Below are 22,466 nucleotides of genomic sequence, written 5' to 3'. Positions count from 1 at the left end.
CTTCAAACTGACATTGATTCCGCTGACAGTATCAGCAGGGCCATGGCGGCAAGTACAACAATCCGCAGGCATGCGTGGTTGCGAAAGTCGGGCTTTGCTCCAGATGTACAGGCCAGACATTTAAATATGCCCTTTGACGGCTCTTCATTATTCGGGAGAAAGGCTGATGACAGTCTGGAAAAGTTACAGTCTTCTAAAGCAGCAGCAAAATCTTTAGGAGCTGCTATCTGCCAACCTTCTTTTTGCCCCTCAGGAACCTCTGGAAGAGGAAAGTCCTTTCGCTATTATTCTGCATTTGGGAAAGGCAGTGGACAGCCGGCTCAAACAGGCCAAAGGAGATCCACCCGAGGTGGACGGGTCAAAAGTACTAAGGCCGCAGCAGCAGCAGGTGCCTCTTTACCCTCGGCATCTGCATCAGCCGCCCCCAAACCACTCTGAGGCCTTTCCACACAATACACCTGTAGGGGGAAGGTTAACTCACCATCTGACGGAATGGCAGGCTATAACGTCAGATGCTTGAGCATTGGAAACAGTTGCCTAAGGTTACTGACTACTCTTTCTACACATTCCTTAGTCATCCACCGGGGAACAGCTCTCTGAAAGTTTCAGATCCGCTCCTCTTACAGGAAATTATAGACCTGCTAGAGAAAGGTGCCATAGAACCGGTACCTGTAGCGGAAAGGAACAAGGGCTGGTACTCCTCCTACTTTCTCATACCAAAGAAGGACGGAGGACTGAGACCCATCCTGGACTTACGAGAATTGAACAAGTTCCTCAGGAAGGACAAGTTCAAGATGGTAACTCTCTCTCAGATCCTTCAGGCCCTCCAGCTCCAGGACTGGCTGGTATCTATGGACCTTCAGGATGCTTATTTCCATGTGCCAATCCATCTCAAACACAGGAAATACCTGAGGTTCGCAATTGGCGACTCTCATTATCAATTTCGAGTTTTGCCATTTGGGCTGACCTCCGCCCGAGGGTCTTCACCAAGCTGATGTCGGTAGTGGCGGTGAGTCTAAGGAGGGAAGGGATCCACGTCTACCCCTACCTGGACGACTGGCTGATCAGGGCTGTATCTTCGGAACAGGCCCAGGCCCATCTAGATTATGTCTGCCACTTCCTTCACAGACTGGGCTTCTCCCTCAATTTAAAGAAATCACAGATGATACCATCACAGAGACTCCAGTTCATTGGAGTGGTCCTGGACACTTCCCTGGGAAAAGCCTCGCCACCAGAGGTGAGGGCTCAAGATATTCTACAGATGGTCACCAAGTTTCAAAATGCCCAACGTCTCCCAGCCTTCGACATTTTGAGGTTGCTAGGCCTCATGGCATCCTGCATCTTCCTTGTGCCAGAGGCTCGCCTGAGAATGAGATCTCTTCAGTGGGCACTGAGAAGTCAGTGGTCGCAATTCTCAGGGAGAATGACAGATCTCCTCCGGATTCCGGACAAGGTAGCCCGCGACCTTCAATGGTGGGCCTATCCAGAGAACATCTTGAAAGGAGAAATGTTTTGGTAACCATGGCCAGAGATAACAGTAGTCAGACGCCTCACTCACGGGGTGGGGAGCCCATGCCAACGACTTGACCATCAGCGGTCGTTGGTCTCCATCGGTGTCCAGACTACACATCAACCTATTAGAGCTGAGAGCAATCAGACTAGCGCTGAAAGCTTGCTTGCCATCAGTACAGGGGAGAAATGTCCTGATAATGACGGACAACACGGTGGCCATGAACTACCTCAACAAAAGAGGAGGCGTAGGATCACTGCCACTGTGCAGAGAGGCGATGCAGCTCTGGTTTTGGGCAATCCAAGAAGGAATCTCTCTATCGGCTGTCCACCTAGCCGGAGAGAAGAACTTGACAGCGGACGCTCTGAGCAGGCAGAGCACCGTCTCCCACGGGTGGGAGCTAGCTCAGGAAGTCTTTCAAGAGATCTTCACCCTTTGGGGAACCCCTCAGGTGGATCTGTTCGCCACAAGCAACAAAAAGAAGTGTGATCTGTTCTGTTCAAGGGAATTTCCCCCGAGAGGAGCTCTAGGAGATGCGTTCGTAGTGGACTGGGAGTTTCCACTCCTTTACGCGTTCCCTCCAGTCCCTGTTATTCCTCAAATGATCAGGAGGTTGAGAAGATTCCGGAAAACCATGATCCTAATTGCCCCGGATTGGGCCAGGAGAACGTGGTACCCGGACCTTCTAGATATGTCCATCTGTCCTCCAATCCGTCTTCCACTCAAAGAGAATCTTCTCTCGCAGAAGGGAGGTCAGGTTCTCCATCCAGACACCAGAACCCTCAACCTTCACGCTTGGCTTCTGAAAGGTTGAGGTACAAGTATTGGGATCTCCCTGATGACGTCATGGAGGTGTTGCTTTCGGCTAGAAGACCGGCAACAAAGTCTTTATACCGCTGCCGTTGGAACAAATTTTGCAGCTGGTGTAGGGAAGAGAATATCGACCCTTTTTCATGTGGTACACCAGCGGTGTTATCGTTTCTGCTCTACTTGGCAAACTCAGGCCTTCAAGTGGGCACTGTAAAAGGCTATCTTGCAGCGCTTTCTATCTTGAAGTGCGCTGGGTAGGAACCATCGTATTTCAAAATTCCTCTAGTGGTACAATTTCTCAAGCGACTAACTAATGTTTACCCTCCAAAACCATTCCAGGTTCCCTTATGGGACTTAAATTTAGTCTTAAACTTCTTAATGGGCACTCCATTCGAACCACTTCACTCTTGCGCGCTGAGATTTCCCGCGCTTAAAACTGTCCTATTGGTAGCACTAACATCTGCTAGGAGGGTGAGCGAGCTACAAGCTCTCTCCTGTAAACCCCCACATACAATCTTCCACAAGGACAAGGTTGTTCTACAGGTGAAGCCTAATTTCCTCCCAAAGGTGGTTTCTGAATTTCATATTACTCAGAAAATGACCTTGCCTTCGTTCTACCCTCCTCCCCATCCGGGGAAAGAGGAGGAAAGGCTAAATAGGCTGGACCCTAGGCGAGCTCTCAGCTTTTACATCAGCAGAATGGCTAGGATCAGGCAAGCAGACCAACTGTTTGTAGGATACTCAGGTCACAAGTTGGGACTACCCATAACAGAACAAACCATCTCCAGGTGGATTATTTTGGCCATCCTGGAATGTTATAGACTAGCAGGGAAAGAGCCACCCCAAAATCTCAGGGCTCATTCAACCAGGGGTATCGCATTCTCTTCGGCTCTCCAAAGAGGGGTACCGGTCCGGGACATATGTGCGGCTGCCACATGGTCGTCCGCACATACATTCACAAAATTTTACAATCTGGATTCCTCCACTGCTCAAGAGACCAGATTTGGCAAGGCCATATTACATTCGGTCCATCCCTAAAGGGATACAAAACACTCTCCCTCCCGCCTCCAATTACATGCCACTGCTATGGGAGTCTATCAAATATAAGGAATACGTCGGAGGACACAATCCCTTCCAAGAACAAGTTACTTCTTACCTGGTAACGTTCTTTCGACGGGATGTTCCTCTGACGTATTCCTTATCGCGCCTCCCAACCATCCCCGGTGGTTGCAGCTTACGCTCCTTCAAGGTCACTAACCAATTCAGACATGACTTTTCTTATGCTACAAAACGGAACTGAGCAACGGACGCAGCGCGTGTCGATTTATGGACATGGTGACGTCGGTGCCGATACGGTGGCCGTCTAAGGACATCGACTCGGCGAACGTCGACGCGCAGCGCCCTCTACAGAAAAAATTTCCGAGGCCAGCAAGCTGGAAACTTATTATCAAAGATAAGGAATACTTCGGAGGAACATCCCGTCGAAAGAACGTTACCAGGTAAGAAGTAACTTGTTCTTCTGTTGGTTTACATCTGGGAGCTAGTGTCCCTGAGGCCGATTGCTAGTTGATTTGTTGCCGCTCTTTGTCTGTGAATCAGTGCTTTTGTCGCTTGCTATTGGTTTTCAGAGATTCTGCTCCCATTCGCGTGTGTCTGGCCCTTTATCAAGGGTGGGGCTATTAAGAGTTGTGCAATTATGCCAGGGCTGGCTCCAGCTCACCACATGTGCTAGCGCGGGGCATCAGACGGTATGGTTGCCCTCAGCTGCCTTTGGTTCAGGCAAGCGATGGCTCTCTGCCCACTTTGGAGCACTTCTGGTGACTCAGTTGGTGCCGTTACGGTTGCGGCGTCAGTTCTTGCCTACCGTTGTCAGAGGGCCGTCCTTCTGAGCGCGAGCCCAGTGTCCGTTCTGGGCCAGCCTAGAGCCCGTGCTGCTGTGTTCGCAGTATCGGGCCTGCAGGTCTTGTTGGCCTCCCCCCTGACTAGATGACCGTGTGATGTGGGGCCCGCCACACGCTCGTGTCCAAATTATGAGTGATATGGGGGGGTCCGACACTCTCCTCGCCCCACTCACTGCGTTCCCCGGGAGTTGGACCTCCGCTCAGTCGGACTTCCCGTCAGCACCCTCCGTCTAGGCGGCCGTCTCTGGCGCCAACTCCGCACGCTCCTCCTCGGTGCAGCGGGCTGATCTCCGCACCTCCACTCTTGTGCGTGGTGTCAGCTCGTCCCCTTGATGTCCGGCGTCTTCGTTTCTCCTCCGCCCCGGGGTGCCTCCCAACGTTGGTGCCTCTGGCCATGGCCTACCAGGTATCGACTCCTGCGGCTGCTCAATGTCTCAATGTTGGCTGGGGTATGACCAGAGGGTGGGCGTCCCGCCCTGTCAGTTTAGGTGGGGAAAGGTGCTCTTCGTTGCTGCACTTGTCAGTCAAGCCCGTGTCCGCGACTGCTGCGTTTTCATTCCATTGCGGGCGCCGCCATCTTGTGGGTCGCAGGGGCTCGGCTTTGGACTCCACGTTTTCAGTCTTTGCTGCTCCGATTTGCTCCAGGAGCAGAGTCGAGTGCTGGAAATAGGTTCACCCATGCTTATGTGTGGTTTCTTTTCTGTGTACAGACAAGTTAAAGCGATATTATCGTTCTTCATAAGGATCATGGACTGGAGCTCCACTTAAGCCTGTCCTCACCGCATGCGTGCTGGCCACGCCCCTCCCAAGCACTATGCCTTGGATGTTACACAAGGATCTGATGCACACTTTGGTAGGGCGGTTCTACAGAATCTACTGGTTTAAATCTTTCTGCCCTCCTCTGTTATTCTAACTGCTTGGGGAGTCTATCAAGATGAGGAATCTGCGGGAGGAGAAATTATTCACTGTAATGATCTTTCTATGGATTCTTCTCCCGCAGATTCTTCATGGACCCTCCTATACATCCTCACTCAGAAAGTTCTATGGCTTGTCACTTCTGTCCAAACGAGAAGGCATCTGGTGATGGCTCTCAGATGACCGCTTCGTTCTCATAAAAAATAATAAAAATGTGTGTTCAATCATTGTTGTGTAAGATCACCCTGTTGGGATGCATCATTAAGATTTTTACCAGCTGATTTGCCTCCTCCTGTGGTTTTTCATTCTGCAGCGTTCAAGCGTGGGGGGAGAAAATGGGGGAATTGAAGCATGGCGCGTAGCGACGTGCTATATATACACGACACCTGACGTCACTTCCGGAGCAGACGATCGAGGGTCGGACAAGACGTATCGACGGCAGAGTCGAGGTCCACTACGCCCCCTGGCGAAATGTTTCCAAGCAGCAGAGCTGGATGATGGATATCTATCAAGATGAAGAATCTGTGGGAGAAGAATCCATCGAATGATCATTACGATGAGTCATTTATCCTTCTGTCCCCCTTTCGCGTTCCGGGCATACACATCTCTTTTGCAGATTCCCTTAGCAGGGAACTCTGCACCCTACCATGAATGTGAGCTACTACCAGAGACAAGTGAAAGTCTTGGGGGGGGGGGGTGTTGGAGAACGTGGACCTACTCACTACAAAGGTGATTTGTTTGCTAGCAGGTTTCCTTAACCAACTAGTCTGGGAGGTGCCTTCATGTTTTTGTGGAACTGGAGGTTCCTATGTGCTTTTCCACCATTTCTGCTCATTTCCTGTCCCGTCCACAGCTAAGCAGCAGCCATGTTGTTCTTTGTGGCACCAGTGTGGTCTAGACAGTTCTAATTCAGAGCTTCTAGCTCTCATTGGCTCTGCCCATCTCGCTTCCGCCGGTGTGCAACCTGCTTTCCCAGACGAAGGGGAAGTTCCTCCACCACGACCCATCCTCGCTCAACTTCACAGCATGGCTCCTACATTCCTACAATTTGGCCACATTGAAATGCTCCTGTACTGCAGGGATTACCTCTCCAGTAACATTCTTTCTGATGGATGTTCCTCACACAGGTTACTCAATGCCCACCCAACCTGCCCTTCTTAGCCAATAGCTATTACAGCTTCTTAAATTCTGCAGTCCCTTGACAGCAGAGTGCTAGGAAAAAAGGCAGAACTGAGGTCATAGGGCACCACGCCCTAGTTTATACTTTACTTGATGTCCTTTCTGATGCAGAGTGCATAGAGGCGTCAAGCGTAGAAGACAGATCCGAGATGCGTCCTCTGCTGGTGGAGAGGTTTTCCAGAGATCAGCTGCACTGTTGATAGACTATCTTAGATGAAGACTCTGTCGGCGGGACATTACATTAACGGAATGTAATTAATCTGTTCTTCAGGGGTGCCTGTCAAATTTGTTCACCAGAAGAAATTCCAACAAGCAAACGTCAGTCTGACTCCTGGGATTTAGGGTATCCCATACCCTTTGTTTCTGCTGCCAGGCTCCTCCCATTCCTGCAGATTCAGTTATACCTCTTTTACAAGGGTGAAGTATTGCCAGAAACTTTCTAGCAGGCGAATATCCAGCTCTGTCTCTGGTATCTGACGCTTTGCGGGGAGCTGGACTATGGTCGATCCAAGGATGAGGGATTCCTTCGCCTAACAAGACTTCAGCTAAAATATTTTCTTTCTTCCTTCTCATCCTCCTCTCCTGTCTTGTTCTGACCTCACCATCCCCACTTCTTCCTCCTCCTGCCTCGAGCCATGGAGGTCCGCCACAAGCTACCTGCTTTATCGGGAAGGAACTCATGGTGGCAACAGTAAAGACAGACACAAGTGATCACAGTTCAGGGGTGTTAAACTATATAACGGGTGAGAAAAACGCCTACTCTAAACCTAAATCTAAGATGGGAGCAAGCTACAACGTTCAAATAATATTAAGGCAGTCCTAGTGGCATCATGTCAAATAAAAAGGGCCTATACTAAATAAAAATGCCAATCCTTACAAGTAAATTACAAAGTAGTGTGGGATCATGTTCACAAGAAAAGAAAAGTGTTCAGGTTCTCAATGAAAAATGCAAACAGCAATAGTGACTCTAAAAAGAAGAGTCCGCATCACCGGACTTCGAAATAGTAACTCCCTTTCCCACGTTAATGCCACAGGGTTAGACAGAGGATATTGGCAGCGGGGTACACTGTGGCGTATAAGCACCTCGATCCTCGATTGCAGGCTTCCCCAGCTTTGGCTCTCAACACACAAGTTCTTTGCACAGTTCAATATCACAGTTCTTTAATGTTACCTCTGTCGGGCTTAAACTCTCAACAGAAAGCGCGGTTCCCTCCCCCTAGCTTTCTCTTGATCTCCTTCTCAACATCAGTTAAAAACAGATTTAGAAGAATTCTTTTACTTGCATAATTTCCTCTTAGCTGGGGCTCAAACTTAGCTAGTAGTTATTTTGGTGGTTTCCCTCAGTCAGGCTAAAACATGCTACACAATGCTGTTTCTAGTTCCCCTTAGTCGGGCTCAAACTTTTACACCATACGGGGTTCCCTTACCCTTTCTTTCTTCAGCATCCCTCCATTGGGTTCACAATTGCCTTCTCATCGATGTCCTTTGCTCTCCTATTCCTCAAGGACTTTCAACTGTGCGAGGATTTTACTGGTTACCTTCGTATAACCCCCCCACCCCCTTCGCCGATCTCACCGGCCTGTCCCAAGGCCTCTTGGTTCTTGTAGTTCATTTACATTTACGACTGCCCCTCGAAGTCTCTTCCTTTACACCTTTGCACACTGTTACGGAAACGAGGCAGTCTCTTTTGCCGGACCACTCCGACATCACGTACTTCACCTTCTCTTGTTACAAAGTCTCTTGTTTATAATCATGGTGTCATTACACCAACATTCTCTCAATCCCAATGTCTCTAGGTTTCGCTCGCGGTTTCTTTGAACATGCCATTTCCAAGTATCAAGAAAAACAGTTCTTTCGCTTCCCAACGTACACCAGCCTTTCATGTCTCATCTTATTCAACGGTACGTAGAATTACTTGTATCCACGCTTTCTTGAAGTCAAGGGTTGTGGATTCTGCGCAGCTTTCCTCCTTCCAACTCAATCGTTCACCAGAGGGAGCTGCTGGCTATCTTTCCACAAAGCGAAGGCGTTTACTTTGAAAATGTCCACACAGCATTTGTGCTGATACAGCCACGTCCTTGCTGTCGCTGTCTCACCGCCTCGCCTCTGCATCCAGAGTCGTGCCTTCCAGGTGGAAACTGTTCTTCTGCTGCCATGCTCACCTCACGTCTTGTGTACTTCTGAGCTCTGCCTTTTATCCAGGTGGGGAGAGTTCATAGGCTTTAGGGGTGTGTGGTCAGGTTGAATTGCCTGATATTGCCCCATCTGATTAATGGGACAAAATGGTGGATGTCCATAGGGAAGTATGATCTTATTTTCCCTATGGGTAATTGTCATGTCTCCGGAGGTTAGCTCAGGGGCAACGTGCTCGCCTAGAAAGAAAGACGACACAGAGCAACACAGGTTCGATCCCCGGGTCCGTGATTAAAAACCTCTGGGTATTAAGCGCGTTATAAATAACCTATCATATCATAACTATTACTTCTGTCAAAATTAGAATAATGCAGTTGAAAACACTGGTTCTGAGGAATGCAATCTTTCAATGCAACTGGTGTTGGGTTTAAGTGGTGTGGGTTGATTGTGATATATGTGGAGAAGGAAAACGGGGAGACTGTACAGGAGTGATAGGGTCCTAAAATTGCAGAGGGTGAAGTAGGGTAATGGATAACTGAGAAGAGGGGACTGATAATATTGTGAATCTTAGGAAGGGAAGTTTCCTGGCTCAGGGTCAAAATTAAATCTGTTAGAAAGGGGTGTTGCTAAATGATTGGACACTGGTTGATTTCTACAGTGAAGACTGGGATCATGGGAGGAGTTAGATTTTCATTTAGATACAGGAGATTCATCCGGTGATAGAAATGAGGGAGAATAGACTATAAAAGCTTCAGGGGACCTCTTCCTCACCCTCCCCGTTGTGATACTGCAGCTCACCTGGGATACACCCCCAAAGCGTAACCCTGGGTTCTCTTACCCCGGTGAACCTCCCCCACTGGTCCACCCCCAAGAACTGGATCCAATAGCGATGGCCGTGTCCTGGCCACCTGGATATGGGATTCTTGGGGTCTTATTGGGAGAATACCCTCAGTTTTCTCACATATCTGACTAACATGAAAATAGTTGTGGGGTGACTAATACCCTGCCTTTATTGCTTCTCTCCTCCAAACTCTCCCCTCTATGCTGGCTCCTCTCTTAACTGCATCTCTGTGTGCACTCTTTCTCTGTCCAAATTCTTCCCTCAAGTCTGTTTCTCAGGCTTCTCTATTGCTTGTTTCCTTTCCCTTTCATCTCTGCCAAACTGACTATGCTATTTGTCCAACCTCCTCCCTTCAGTATCTTTCTTCCCCAACCTCTTGACTGAGTTACCTCTAACTCAAGATTTTCTTTGGCCAGCTGTCTATGCCTCTTATTCTTCACCATTACTCTCATTTCTAATCCCAACTTCCTCCATCTGATGTCTGCTACCTACCTTCTCAGTTCTCCCAACCTTCTCAGGTCTCTCAACCTTCTTCTCTTGATACACTCTCCCATCAATCTCCTCTCTGTAGCCAACCACATCCTCTTGATATGCTCCAATTTTAATTTGCAACCTCTTTCACATGGGGTGTGAGGGGGGGGGGAGACTGAAGCTATATAAGTTCTGGAGTTCTGGTGGCCATTTCGGACTTCATGTATGTGTTTGGAGGTCCAGTGTGAGGTACATTTGTAAGGAATGACTATGCCATTCTGCTAGGCAAGTAAGTGCCATTTCGGGGTGTTCTAGGGTGTCCCCTCTGCCTCCTTTTGACTGGCTACCTGGTTCCTTCAGCTTCTTACAGGAAATCAGGCCCTCCTTGACCAGTCTACCCCTACACTTGGTCTCCCTTGCCCCCCGGCACCCCTGTAACCTGCACTTGCCCTTCCGGGCTCACTCCCCTTGCACTAGCCTAGCCTGCACCCCATTGATCCCTTCCAGCCCGTTCCTCGCACTCAGCATATGGAGATTCTTTTCATTGCACACTCTGCATTCCCCTGGCACTTGTCCACCTGGCCTCCCCTTAGCACATTCATAAACCATGGGCCCTTCCGCCCTGACTGGCACTTCCCCATCCCCTCTTCCCCCCATTTCTTGTTACTGCACTTGCACGATCTGTTGACAAAAGGTCTACTAGGACCGTTTTTGTTTTTCTTCATTCCTGCCCCCCCCCTTTGTCTTGTTGCGCCTTTAAACACCCTTATACCTGGGTATCCTAGAGAGTTTGCATGCGTTTTGCTAGTGTGTGGGTCCACAGACTTGCTGGCACAGTAGAATTGTGGAATGGGGTTCTTCGGTGCCATAGTGTTCCCGCTAGCATCTGTCTTATGGTTTTGAAGGGCTGTGGAGGTGTTTTTGGGTACTGTACATTGAGTGGTCCCCTTTATGTGATGATCCCCTTCCATGCTAAGGCGGAGGTCTTGGTTGCAACACCCTTTTATATTATCTTTACCCTAAGAGGTCAACAACTTTAATGTTGTTAGGGAAAAGGAATTCACGATTGTCGCCAAACCGAATGGAATTTTGGTTATCAAGAAAAAGATACATCCATCGCTAAATATTCCTTGGTGTATTGTGTTCTGTATTAAGACCTGCTATGAGTTAGCTAATAGATGTACCCATTTTCATCAAGGCACAAAAACATTCTGATCAGCAAGTGACGGAACCCATGTCTAATAATGTGGGATTTCTTGGAATAACATGGTATCCTTCAGTTACCAAAGGTAAATGAGTTGTTATTCAAGATGAATTGTTATGCATCGAGTACTGCCATAAGCTAGTGCACCAGCTAGTTTGAGTGGTGAGGGCTGTTTCGACCAGGGGTTAAGTGGCTCCTTTAACTTTGCACAAATCTATTTCTTTGATGGACTACAAGCTGGCTAATTCATTGGCCCAATGTTATACGGTTGCAAACCTTTGATTGGACTAATAGAAAAGGGAGGACCGACCCTTTTCATGGTCCACTACAACCATTTATTTTTTGGAGATATTCAAAGATTGTAATCTTTTCCCACCATCCTATGCTTTGTTCTGCTTTCAGTCACTCATTGAATGAAAAATCTTTTAGAGGAGAGGGTTGGCTGAAGAGGTGCCCAGTATAAGAACACAGAGGTTACTTTTGGAATTATTTCTGATTAATACAAAATCTACTCTTTGAGAATCCTCCATTAGTTATTGCCACATCTCTTCTAAATGTGGAATTGTGATTATTCGTTACCTTTTTTGTGTCTAGCATCATGGCAGTTATACAGCTACTTTTGGACTCTGTAGGGCATTGTACATTTGTTGAACCTGAGATGTACATCTGCTCTCTGTATGTACATGAGACATCCCTTCCAGTACAATTTCGAGCCAATGTCGTCATCACCAATTCAGGGTGTAGTAATTTGAACAACCCATGACTGCTAAATGATTTCTGCATCCAGACCTTTTTTGGAGCTATTTCTTATTATGAACATTCTGTGAGACAAAGTCTGTATCCTTCTGAGTTACCAAAGATAAGTCATTTGTCTGCTTCACTTGCAATCTTCAGTGTCACTAAGTGACATACACATTGGGAGGAAAAGGAGACATAGTTCCCAATATTGTTCCATTGATGCCATTCATATTTATGGTTTGCTACTCCTTGTTCCATCTCTTAAAAGCATTCCAGGGTCATATTTTGGCAATGGATGTTTTAAGATGTAAGGACATCTGCACTTAACAATTGTTTCTTGCTAATTCCAAAACTACATCATTAATATCCCAGTAGCAGTAGGCCTCTTGGGGGTGAGGCAATGACAGAGAAATAACACCTTTTTCAGAAGTTTCACATTGAAAATGTCTGTTTTGTTAATGCATTGCACAGTCAAAGGTGTAAAGAGATGCATATCTTTAAAATAGTCCAACATTTGTGGATATATACTAAACTAGAGATTACATATTAGTTGGTTGTATGGTTCGGTGTTTCGCAGCTTTATAACTGTCAATAGATTTTAGTCCAACGTATGCTTCACTCTCACTTATTTTATCTGCATTCCTTCTGTGAAGAAATTTATGAAATTTTGTTTGGCTGCGCCCGCTGACCTTGCCAAAAAGATAAGGGCAGTGCCATTCTCATCATTAATTTCTTCCTAATTTGTTTAAAACCTCATTCTGGGTTTGTCTGCTGCTAGTAGGATTCAAATGTTGACAAAACAAGTGAATCAGTACCTAACTAGTAAGTATATTAATACTTTGTCAATATGTGTATGCATGAAGAAGTATTTGTCTTCAATTGTGCTTGTCCTTGCTAAAGATGATATACGCATTTCATATCTGGCTTAATGTGCTATGATGTTTGTTGTGCTTGTATAGGACTGCCCTTAAAACAATTCAATGTTCGTTTGAGATTTAGGCTCATTATTTCTGTTTCAGTGAGATTCTTTTTATGCTTTTCTAGCTCCACCTGGTCCACCTTCAACCCTTCCCTTAAGCACTCAAACCCCTAGTGGCAGCTCCACACTTTCTAAGAAGAGACCTCCTCCCCCACCCCCAGGACACAAAAGAACCCTCTCCGACCCACCAAGCCCGCATCCTCCTGGTCCCCAGAGTAAGGACTCTGTTCCTTGGGGTGAGTTTTAAAACCTTAAAAAAAGAAAAAATGTAATGGGGGTGGTGTATGTTTCTGCTTCTTCTCCTCGTGAGGTTTAATGAGTCTTCCTACTTCTAATGGAATGTGTCCTCTCATGGATTCCTGATATACTCTTACGTCCCGTCCCCTTTCCTCCATATTGTATGGGTGTCCCTTCCAAGGGACGGGAGACGGAACCTTTTTCACCAGAAAAAACCTTCTTCCCCTTTAAATTTAGAGGTGCGTGGGGGCGCAGACCAGGGAGCATGCGCTGCCCTGACTCCACCCTCCGGCGCCACACCTCAGTCCCCTTTTCCGCGTCGCCGGGAACCGGCCGAATTCACCAGCGCTCCTGAGTTTGGCTTCGGTCATGTAATTCCATGCGCGGATACTACTTCTCTTTGTCTTATCTATCATCCAGGTACTCAGTCCTCAGGCGTCACGCTCCTCCCTGGCGCATGCCGACTTCTACAGGGTTCGGCGAGTGTCCATCCTGCAACGGGCTCTTCCCAACTTCAGACCCCCACGCCCTCTGTCTACGTTGCCTTGGCTCAGACCACAGTTGGCAATCATGTTCGGCGTGTGACTCTCTGTCCTTGAAGGCGCTGAAGAACAGACCAGTCCTCACAAGACGCCCCTCTGCCAACACAGGGATTCCACTGCAAACCAATGTACTCTCCCTGGCCAAGAAGGGTTGGCTTAAGCCCCACTCAGTCCAGCCGGTCAACCGACGCCTGGACACCAAGTACAGGCAGATAGAGGGGGATACACTCTTGCTGTCGACCCATCCTCATCCACACACTTCAGTGATCGCTGCGGCATCACTATACTCCAAGCCTCAGTCGTCCTCAGCCTCCTCCTCTCCGGCGCTGCTAGGCAAGGAGAAGATGATCCTGGAGGAGTACGGCACGCAGATCTACTCCAACGCCTCCTTGAACCTGCGTCAGGCCAACGCAGATGCCATGCTGGTGGCCGCCAACCAACGGTTATGGCGGGAAATTGCGGACTTCCTCCCAGAACTCCCCACCCAATGCAAATCACGCTTTAAGGCGGGGCTAGTGGAAGCCAAGCTCGTGGCTCATGGAATCCACAGTGGCTCATATCGATAACTCGGGCCGTGCCATCTGCATTCGCACAGACATGAGGAGAACAGCCTGGCTGCGGGCAACGAAATTCAACCCTGATGTCCAGGAGTGCATTCTAGATCTACCGTTCGAGGTGGGGGACCTCTTCCACTCCTCTACGAATGCAGAGCTGTTCAAAAAGAACAGCAGCTCACAAACGGCGAAGTCTTTATCCATTCGTACAAAGACCACACTCAGATCGTACACCCAATCTCAGCAGCGCTCGCAAAAGGGTCGTACATATGGAGGGTTCTGCAGCTTCCAGGAACGCAGATCCAGGCAGCCGGACCGCTCACCGTCTCAAAACCGGCGCAAACAACAAAAAGGGGGGAGTAAAGACTTATTCCAGTCCCCCTCCTTAGCGTTAGCCTTTGATGGAAAGAAGGCATGACGCGCCCCTTTGGGGTCCACGTGTCTCCGGTGGGGGGCAGGCTTGCTCTCCATGCACAATTCTGGCACCATAAATCCGCTGACCCCTGGATCCTCTACGTAGTATCCATGGGGTACCGTCTTCCAATCCCAGCCTCTCCTCCCTCCTTCCCTCCACTCCCACAGGTTGGACAGCAACTCTTTTGGCGAAGATCCGGTCGCTCGTAGAGAGCCAGGCAGTGGAGGAAGTCACAGCCTCCCAGCAAGGCTTTGGCTTCTACTCCAGGATTTTTGCCATTCAGAAAAAGAACCAGGCATGCCTGAGAGTTGCGCTGGACCTTTCCACCCTCAACCTCTCCCTACCCCTGCAGAAATTCAAGATGGTTACGCCAGCTTTTATAGCGTCGACTTTGGACAAGGGAGACTGGATGTGCTCCCTTGACCTGAAGGATGCGTAACTACACGTCCCGATTAGGCAGCCCCTTCATTCTTTCCTATGGTTCAGGATCTTGGGCTACCATTTCCAATACAAAGTCCTTCCATTTTGCCTCAACTCGGCCCCCAGGGTCTTTACCAGACTCATGAACGCTGCAAGGCATCCACATCTACCCATACCTCGACGACTGGCTCGTCAGTGCTACATCTCCAAAAGCGGTTCACCACTCTTCCCATGCCCTTATGAATACACTGCATGACCTGGGCTTCAACCTCAAGAAGTCACAGCATACTCTGACATTCCTGGAACTCATTTGGGACATGTGCTCCGAGAGGGTTTTCCCATCAGAAGACAAAATCTCAGCCATCAAGAGAGCCACCGCCCACTTCCTCAGCAGAGAGAGGACCTCGGCATGGTGCTACCAACATCTCCTGTGTCTACTGGCGGCAGTCCTGTTAGCCGTGCCGCTCACGAGACTATGGATGAGAAGGATTCAGCTGCACTTCGTGGCCTCATAGAATCAGGAGCGGGGCTCGCAATCCAGGATGATCAAAGTTCCTCCATCTCTCTGCCCGGACTAACTTGGTGGTCCATGGACTGCAACCTGCGGACGGGCAAGCCCTTTCGGCAGCCCTCTCTGCAGGCCAACATCACCACAGGCTCCTGGCTCGAGGGCTGGGGAGCCACCCTGTACGATCTCTTGGTCCACGGCACCTGGAATCGATAGCAGCAGGAATACCACATCAATTGGCTGAAGCTGAACGCCATCTGGCCAGCGCTCAGAGCATTCCTACCACTTCTCAAGGGAAAGGTTGTCCTCGTCCAGACAGACAACTCGACCAGCATGTACTACGTAAACAAGCAGGGAGGCACCAGATCCCCTCCTCTGTGCAGGCTGGAAATCAGCATGTTGGAATGGGCCCTGGACAACGACATTTACCTCACGGCAGTCCACCTCCCGGAGTAATCCAACCTGGAGGCAAACAGGCTCAGGAGGCTGCGAGCAGACAATTACGAGTGGCAGCTAAACAACCTCGTTACTCAGGAGATCTTCAGCAGGTGGGGTCATCCCCACGTGGATCTCTTTGCCACCTGGCACAACAAGAGGTGCCCCAAGTTTGCATCCTGGCTGGGCCAGGGCTCCGGTTCTCTGGGCGACGCATTTCACCTCCAGTGGACCGAAATGAAAGCCTACGCCTTTCCTCCTACTCCCCTAATCCACAGAGTAATTTGCAAGATCAAGGAGTCGTACCAACTCTGCATCATTCTAATAGCTCCATGGTGGCCGGCCAGGCCATGTTTTTTTTTCGGAACTACTCAGCCTCTCGGAAGTGCCCCTGATACATCTTCCGATGGGCCCAGAACATCATCTGGCACAGCAGGGGGCAGAATCATCTACCCCGTGCCAAGGAACTAGCCCTCACGGCGTGGTACCTGAGCAGGTAACGCTTCGGCACCTTAGCCTTTCACAGGCCAATCTGGAGAACATACAGGGTGCCAGGAGCAAGGCCACCAGGGCCCAGTACAAAAGCAAATGGACCAGATTCTGCCACTGGACAGACTCCAGGGGAATCGACCCCTTGGCCTGCAATTTGGACGAAGTGCTCTCCTTTCGGGCGTACAGGTGGACACCTGCCGCAAATAACTTGCAGCCATTGGGGCTTATAGGAACTCAGAGGAAGGCATCTTTTCCTCCTCCAACCCTATAGTCAAGAAACACCTGACTGGTCTTGCTAGGCTTCACCCGCCCGTCAAGAGACCGCACCCTGTGTGGGACCTTAACATAGTCTTGGGCGCCCTGGCACACAAAACATTCGAACCAATGGCGTCCGTTGACATTAGGCTGGTCACCATCAAGACAGCCTTTCTATTTGGCCTTACTTCGACTTGCAAAGTCACCGAGATCCAGGCGTTGGTCGCCTCTGAACCATATACCACCTTTCACAAGGACAAGCTAGTCATACGGACACACCTGGCATTTCTGCCCAAGTTTCCATCTGCATTTCACTTGAACGAAGAAATAGTCCTTCTGACATTCTTTCCCGATTGTTAGGCAGAATCCTGTGCAGTGCCCTTAGGGACCACTACACATAATTAAGACTGCAGGTGGCAATACAAGTTTTACCTTTAGTACAAGCCTGTAAGTTAAAGTGGTAGCAGTAGCAGAGCAGCCAGTCTTATCTCAAGAGTATATGAGCAGAGATTACACAAAGGGACCACAACCACAATTACTGTGACTCAAGCAAACACTGACTCAAGGTTTCAGGTAAAAAATAGAAGTACATTTATTTTAAACCATTTGTTATAAACCCGACACTTCTATTAATTCAAAAACCACATGTACAACTAACCAATTCACTTTGTACGGTATACTTCAAGGTAAGTACTCTGTGTTTTAGCAGACCGGTGTTGTGAAACGAAAGATGTTACTGGGAATACACTTGCGATCACTTTTTGACAGTAATTACAGTTTGGTGTTACTAAAGAAACGCGTATCCGCGGAAAGAAATGTTACCGGGGCAAAAACACACTTAGCACCTGAGATACCCAGAGAGAGTTGGGGGGCAAAAATCATAGGCAATACTTTTGTCAAGGCAGACAGAACCAGAGAACACTCTTAGACAGAAATTCAAGAGTCAAAAGGCCGGAGCCAGTGTCAAGTGGAACCGGGTTCCTGTTGTCGAGGATCACACAGTCGGATAGTTCATGATTCAACGTAGCCAGGAGTACTTAGATATTGTCAACAGAGGAAGCAAAAGTTATAAGAAGGGGGGGAAGACAAGGGCAAGCCTTGGAGGCGAAGAAAAGGCATTCACCCTAATTCCTCGAGCAGAACACAGTACCTTATTCAATGAAGAAGCTGGTGCCACGGCAGTTGTTCCTGGTAGTTTCCTGCAGACCCTTGGTTCCTGGAGCTTCGATCTGAAGGAGGACGTCTGGAGGGGTCTGCACCACACAGGGATGAAGCCGGCAGCAGCGACTGTGAATAAAAGGTGCGCTCCTTAAAAACAGGAGAGGCTCTTCAGATGGCTATCCGGACCACTACAGAAGGGTGCAGCGATTTCGACCACGAAGAGGGTCCTCTGGCTGTAGAAGATGCGCTGGTTATCCCCACCAAGCTCAAGGGAAGAAGACTCCGGACTGGATCTTCTCTGATCGTCGAAGGCTAGATAGCTCAGGGCTGCAGCAGGGCTTCACTGGGACGGGATAGCTGCAGCAGTCGACTTCTTCTCTGCTTCTCTTCGGTTCCTTGTAGTTCCAGTGGCGACTCTGACTTCTAGCCCAAGAGACCTGCCTTTTATGCGAAAATCCCCCATTCACACAGCCTGGCTGTCAATCACGCAGCAGGGGGGTTGTCTGTCCGGGCAACCACCTCAGCCAATCATGGCAAAGTGCGACTTGGGTTTCCTAGGATACCCTGTGCAGGGGGTGACTACACCCTTCCCTCACATTCAGCCCACCTAGACACCCAGGTGCCTAGAGGAGGGCTTCTCGGCAGAAGCCTGCCAAAAGACAGTGAACAAAGAAGGCAAACCTGGTTTGCCGTACAAAGTAAAACACAAGAAGGACTTTAACAAAAAGAAATGGCGAATAACCCGACCGGAGCCAAAAGAAAAAGTATTTGGTCAAGCGGGTTTAAGTTAGAGGCTAATATAATAGCCTAAAACAATACCACGTTTATATAGTATAATCGCGGTAGAAAAATTAGGGTAGATACCACTGCCACCAGCCAAGTCTAAATTTTAAAAGAGCGAAATAATGTTCTAGGAGGTACAAATAAAAAGGGCTAAGGATTAACCCTTTCAAGTACTTCATGTAAGATGGAGTGTACTGGATCCGTGGTTCACTAAGTAAAGTTAATGGCAACTTTACCCTTTTCTGGGGGACAGTAGTTAGCCTCAGAAATGGAGCCGGTGGGAAGTCTAAAAGACAACCCTGTGTCACTGCACTGAAGGTGCTGTGCAACACACACAAGAAGGGGGCTATTGAAGTGGTGTACTCCAGAGCCCACAATCACAAAAACAGATGAAATACACATGGCAAAACACAAGTAAGAGTGGCAAAAAAGGGTACACTCTTACCAAGTGGAAAAATAAACTCCAGAAATCCAGTAAAGCTGCTGAGGGACTCACTAGGTAAGGGACATTAGCCATTGAATGAGAATTCTCCCTAACACCGATCTCAAGGATGAAGCACAGAGAGTGCTGCACTTCCTGGATGTCAGGTGTGCCCTAAAATTCTACTTGGATAGGACCAAGTGCTTCCTTAAGTCAGACGCTCTGTTTGTCACTGTTGGAGGCTCAAGGCCAGGCTATCAGGCCTCTAAGGGCTCCATATCCCGCTTGATAGACTCTGCCATCAAGGAAGTGTGCGAGGACAAGCACAAGCCGCTCCCGGCCAACATGCATGCCCACGCAATCCGGGCCAATGCAACGGCCATCGCATTCCAGCGCCAGGTCCCTTGGCAGGTCATAATCAGGGTGGCCACTTGGGCCTCTCCCTCAGCTTTCTGCAAGCATTACTGTTTGGATGCTTGCTCTAGATCCGATGCGGCTTTCGGCCAGGCGGTTCCCAGGAACCTAATTGCTTAAGGAGGGTCTCCTCTCCACCCTGGGGCTACAATCAGTTGTAATCGCCCATACAGTATGGAGGAAAGGGGACGGGACGTAAGAGTAATTATAAGTTACTCACCGTAGTGACTAACGTACTCTTAGTCCATAGTCCCCTTTCCTCCATCCGTCCCACCAACCTCCCCCTTAATAATACTGGTGTCATTAGGCAATGTTAAATCTATTGTCGACGCCTCAATGGGGACTGAGGTGTGGCGCCAGAGGGCAGCGTCAGGGCAGCGCATGCTCCCTGGGCCGCGCCCCGGGCGCCTCTAATTTTAAAGGGGAAGAAAGATTTTTCTGGTGGAAAAGGTTCAGTCTCCCGTCCCTTGGAAGGGACGCCCATACAGTATGGAGGAAAGGGGACTATGGACTAAGAGTATGTTAGTCACTACGGTGAGTAACTTATAATTTATATATGTATTTTTCTGCTTTGCAGCTCTCTGCAAACTTTTTCCCAGCAGGCGGTATCGTGCGCACTGGCGTTGATGGTCATAGAATTGTCTTTGTGGCCAGATGTGACTTTGATCCGGGTACATATAGTGCTCAGCGCCCCGTGACCTGCGTTCCTTTTTCCACATGCCCAGCACGCTACTCATGAACTTCCCCTCAGAGCAATTCCCTGACAGATTCCTTTTAAAAATTCCTTCTAATTTGAGTAGATTTTCTCACTATGTATTCTCCGGAATCCTCCGGTTTAAAAAGGTGCTGTGATTGCGGTGCACAAATGACGCTCAGCGATCCTCAGAATTTGTGGTGCCTCGGTACCAGCCACATTGTGGCAGATTGTGGCTTGTGTCAAGTTATGGCACATAAAACCGTAACAGAGAGAGCCTCCAAATTGGCTCTAGGTTATTCGTCTTCGAAGTCATCTCCCATCATTCCTCTTCCTCCTCATCAAAGAAGAAAAGTAGGAAGCATTAATCCACAGACTCATCTCCAGAAAGACAGATAAGCTTTCCGTCTAAATCCGCATCGGCAGAGAAGTGGGAAGACTTTTGTTCAAAATGGTGCAGGTCTTTGATAAAGACAGCCTGGTCTCTCTTTCTCTAGGAAAAAGACCACTGTGTCTAACAAGGCTGGCAGGGACTTGATTCACCAACCAACTTGTGCTGCAAAGAGCACGAGACCGGTGACATACTCGATACGAACACTGTCGATGCCACCCACATCGTCGTCGGCTGATGCATCCTTCTGTTCCATCGGTGCCATCGTCGAAAAAGCATCAATCGACAACAGTTGACGATCCCTCCAATAGATTTGCTCCATCTCTAGAAGGAATTTTATGTTTTCTTTCCAGGACATTTTCGACAAGGATGGTTACACGGTTCATTTCGAGTAGAAGGCTATCTTATTTAGTCTCTGGCCTGCACGAAACAAATAGCTGGGACTTTTTAAAATTTTTTTTGTGTTTATCAAATTTCTTTGATTTTACAAACTGGTCTGCAAGTGAGTGCCTCTTCACCTCTTCCCGTCTGGATGTATGTTTGTTCTGTTCGTGGGTTAGTTTATCTTTCTGATGTAGTATGTAGTTGTTGGACTGCCAGGTTTTCTAGCAGGATCTCTTCTCTAAGACAATTTGCAAGGGCTGCTTCTAAAATCTTGACTGCCGCGATTGTCCAGCTGGTTTTGTTTCTGCTGATGAGTCTTTTCCACCAGGTTTCTTCTTCGTGTAAGTCGAAAGGCTTTAGTAGCGGAGTTAGGTAAGCTATCCTCCGGGCAGAGGTTTTCGTGCATTTTGTTAGAAGATGGCATACTGTTTCAATTTGTGTGGGGTCTTTGCATAGTCTGCAGGTGCTAGATTTTGATATACCTCTTAATGCTCTGATTTCGTTTGTTGGTAAGAGGTTTAATCTTGCCCTTATGAAGCTTTTGCTTAAAGTTTTGTCTGGGAATCTTCTGATGACTAATGCATTGTCGTTTAGTTTTTTGTTTTGCTCTGGCAAGTGGGCGAGGAGTTTATTCAGTTCTGCTTTCTCTTGCGTGAGTATCCAATCGCTTAGCTCCATCAAGTGTTTTCTTTTTCTGCTGCCCAAGCTGATAGTGACTTGCATTGACCACTTTGGATTTCCAGTTCAATCAGTTTGTATTGTGGGGGTGCTTCCGGCATGATTACTTTCCTGTATAACACCATTTTATTTGCATCCTCTGCCGCTTTAAGTGAGAATAATCCTAGTTCTCTTCTGATTGCCGCGATCGCTGTTGATTTCGGGAATAACAACACTTCTCTCTAGAAGTGTCCCCCAGCTTGTCTCAGATGCCTGGTGGGATTTTGGGAAAATCTTCACCACCGTATGTCAGGGCGGGGACCACTTTGGCTTTGAAGAACTTTATAGCCGGCAACAATGAGAAGCGGCCAAATTTCCTGTCCATGGCTCGACCCTGTGCTGCTAGTTTCCTGTTTTTTTCCCATAGGAGGTGTTGCATTTTTGCCTCGTTCCCTGTGCTGTCGATCATCACTCCTAGGTATCTGAAGTCCTTTACGACTTCGATTTTGATGTTCTCGATATTCCAGTGGTGTGTTTTCTTCCAGGGTGCCGAATATATAGCTGGGACTTCTCTACTGAGGTAGAATTCCCACAAGGAGATCCTCAAGCCCATTCTAATGTGGCATACAGGAAAATGATGGCAAAGGTAACTGATTCCTTAGATTGACATAACAGAATGTGACTTGACAGGCATCTTAGACAAGGGTACAATCCTTGAACCTGTCCTTCCCTTGCACAATGCTATCATAAATCCCCTCATGGAGCTACAAAGACTCCCTGCTTGGGGCCAGCAGTTCACAAGGATTTTGCTAAGAAATAGAGACCAGCCTTGTCTGATCCAGAATTCTTTACCAGACATCCAGCTCATAATAGTCTGGTAGTACAGGATGTATGGTCTGTTATAGCCGAGACAACTAAGCACATCCCTGAGTGGGAAATGAGGAAAGCTTCCTTAGCATAGTGGAAGATGTAAAGGAAGCCATGCAGCAATCCCTCCAGTCAGTTTTCAACATGGTTTAATG

The 22,466-nt window shown here is 48.3% G+C and overlaps 1 protein-coding gene across 5 annotated transcripts in view; it reads left to right on the top strand.

Moving 5' to 3' along the window:
* The window catches only part of ASAP1 (ArfGAP with SH3 domain, ankyrin repeat and PH domain 1), a 2,617,237-nt gene that overhangs the window by 2,125,767 nt on the left and 469,004 nt on the right, over nt 1-22,466 (top strand). For 3 of the 5 annotated variants that reach the window (XM_069621633.1, XM_069621632.1, XM_069621636.1), the window contains one exon: nt 12,747-12,917. The exons of the other annotated variants lie outside the window; for them this stretch is intronic. In XM_069621633.1, the coding sequence (XP_069477734.1) occupies nt 12,747-12,917 (171 nt within the window). The remainder of the gene's footprint in view (nt 1-12,746; nt 12,918-22,466) is intronic. 5 annotated transcript variants of the gene reach the window in all.

This window comes from Ambystoma mexicanum, chromosome 5q (assembly GCF_040938575.1).
Source record: "Ambystoma mexicanum isolate Mex_15411 chromosome 5q, UKY_AmexF1_1, whole genome shotgun sequence".
Taxonomy (NCBI): Eukaryota; Metazoa; Chordata; class Amphibia; order Caudata; family Ambystomatidae; genus Ambystoma; species Ambystoma mexicanum.
The sequence above is the reverse complement of the archived record's forward strand: the minus strand, read 5'-3'. Positions and strand labels throughout refer to the sequence as shown.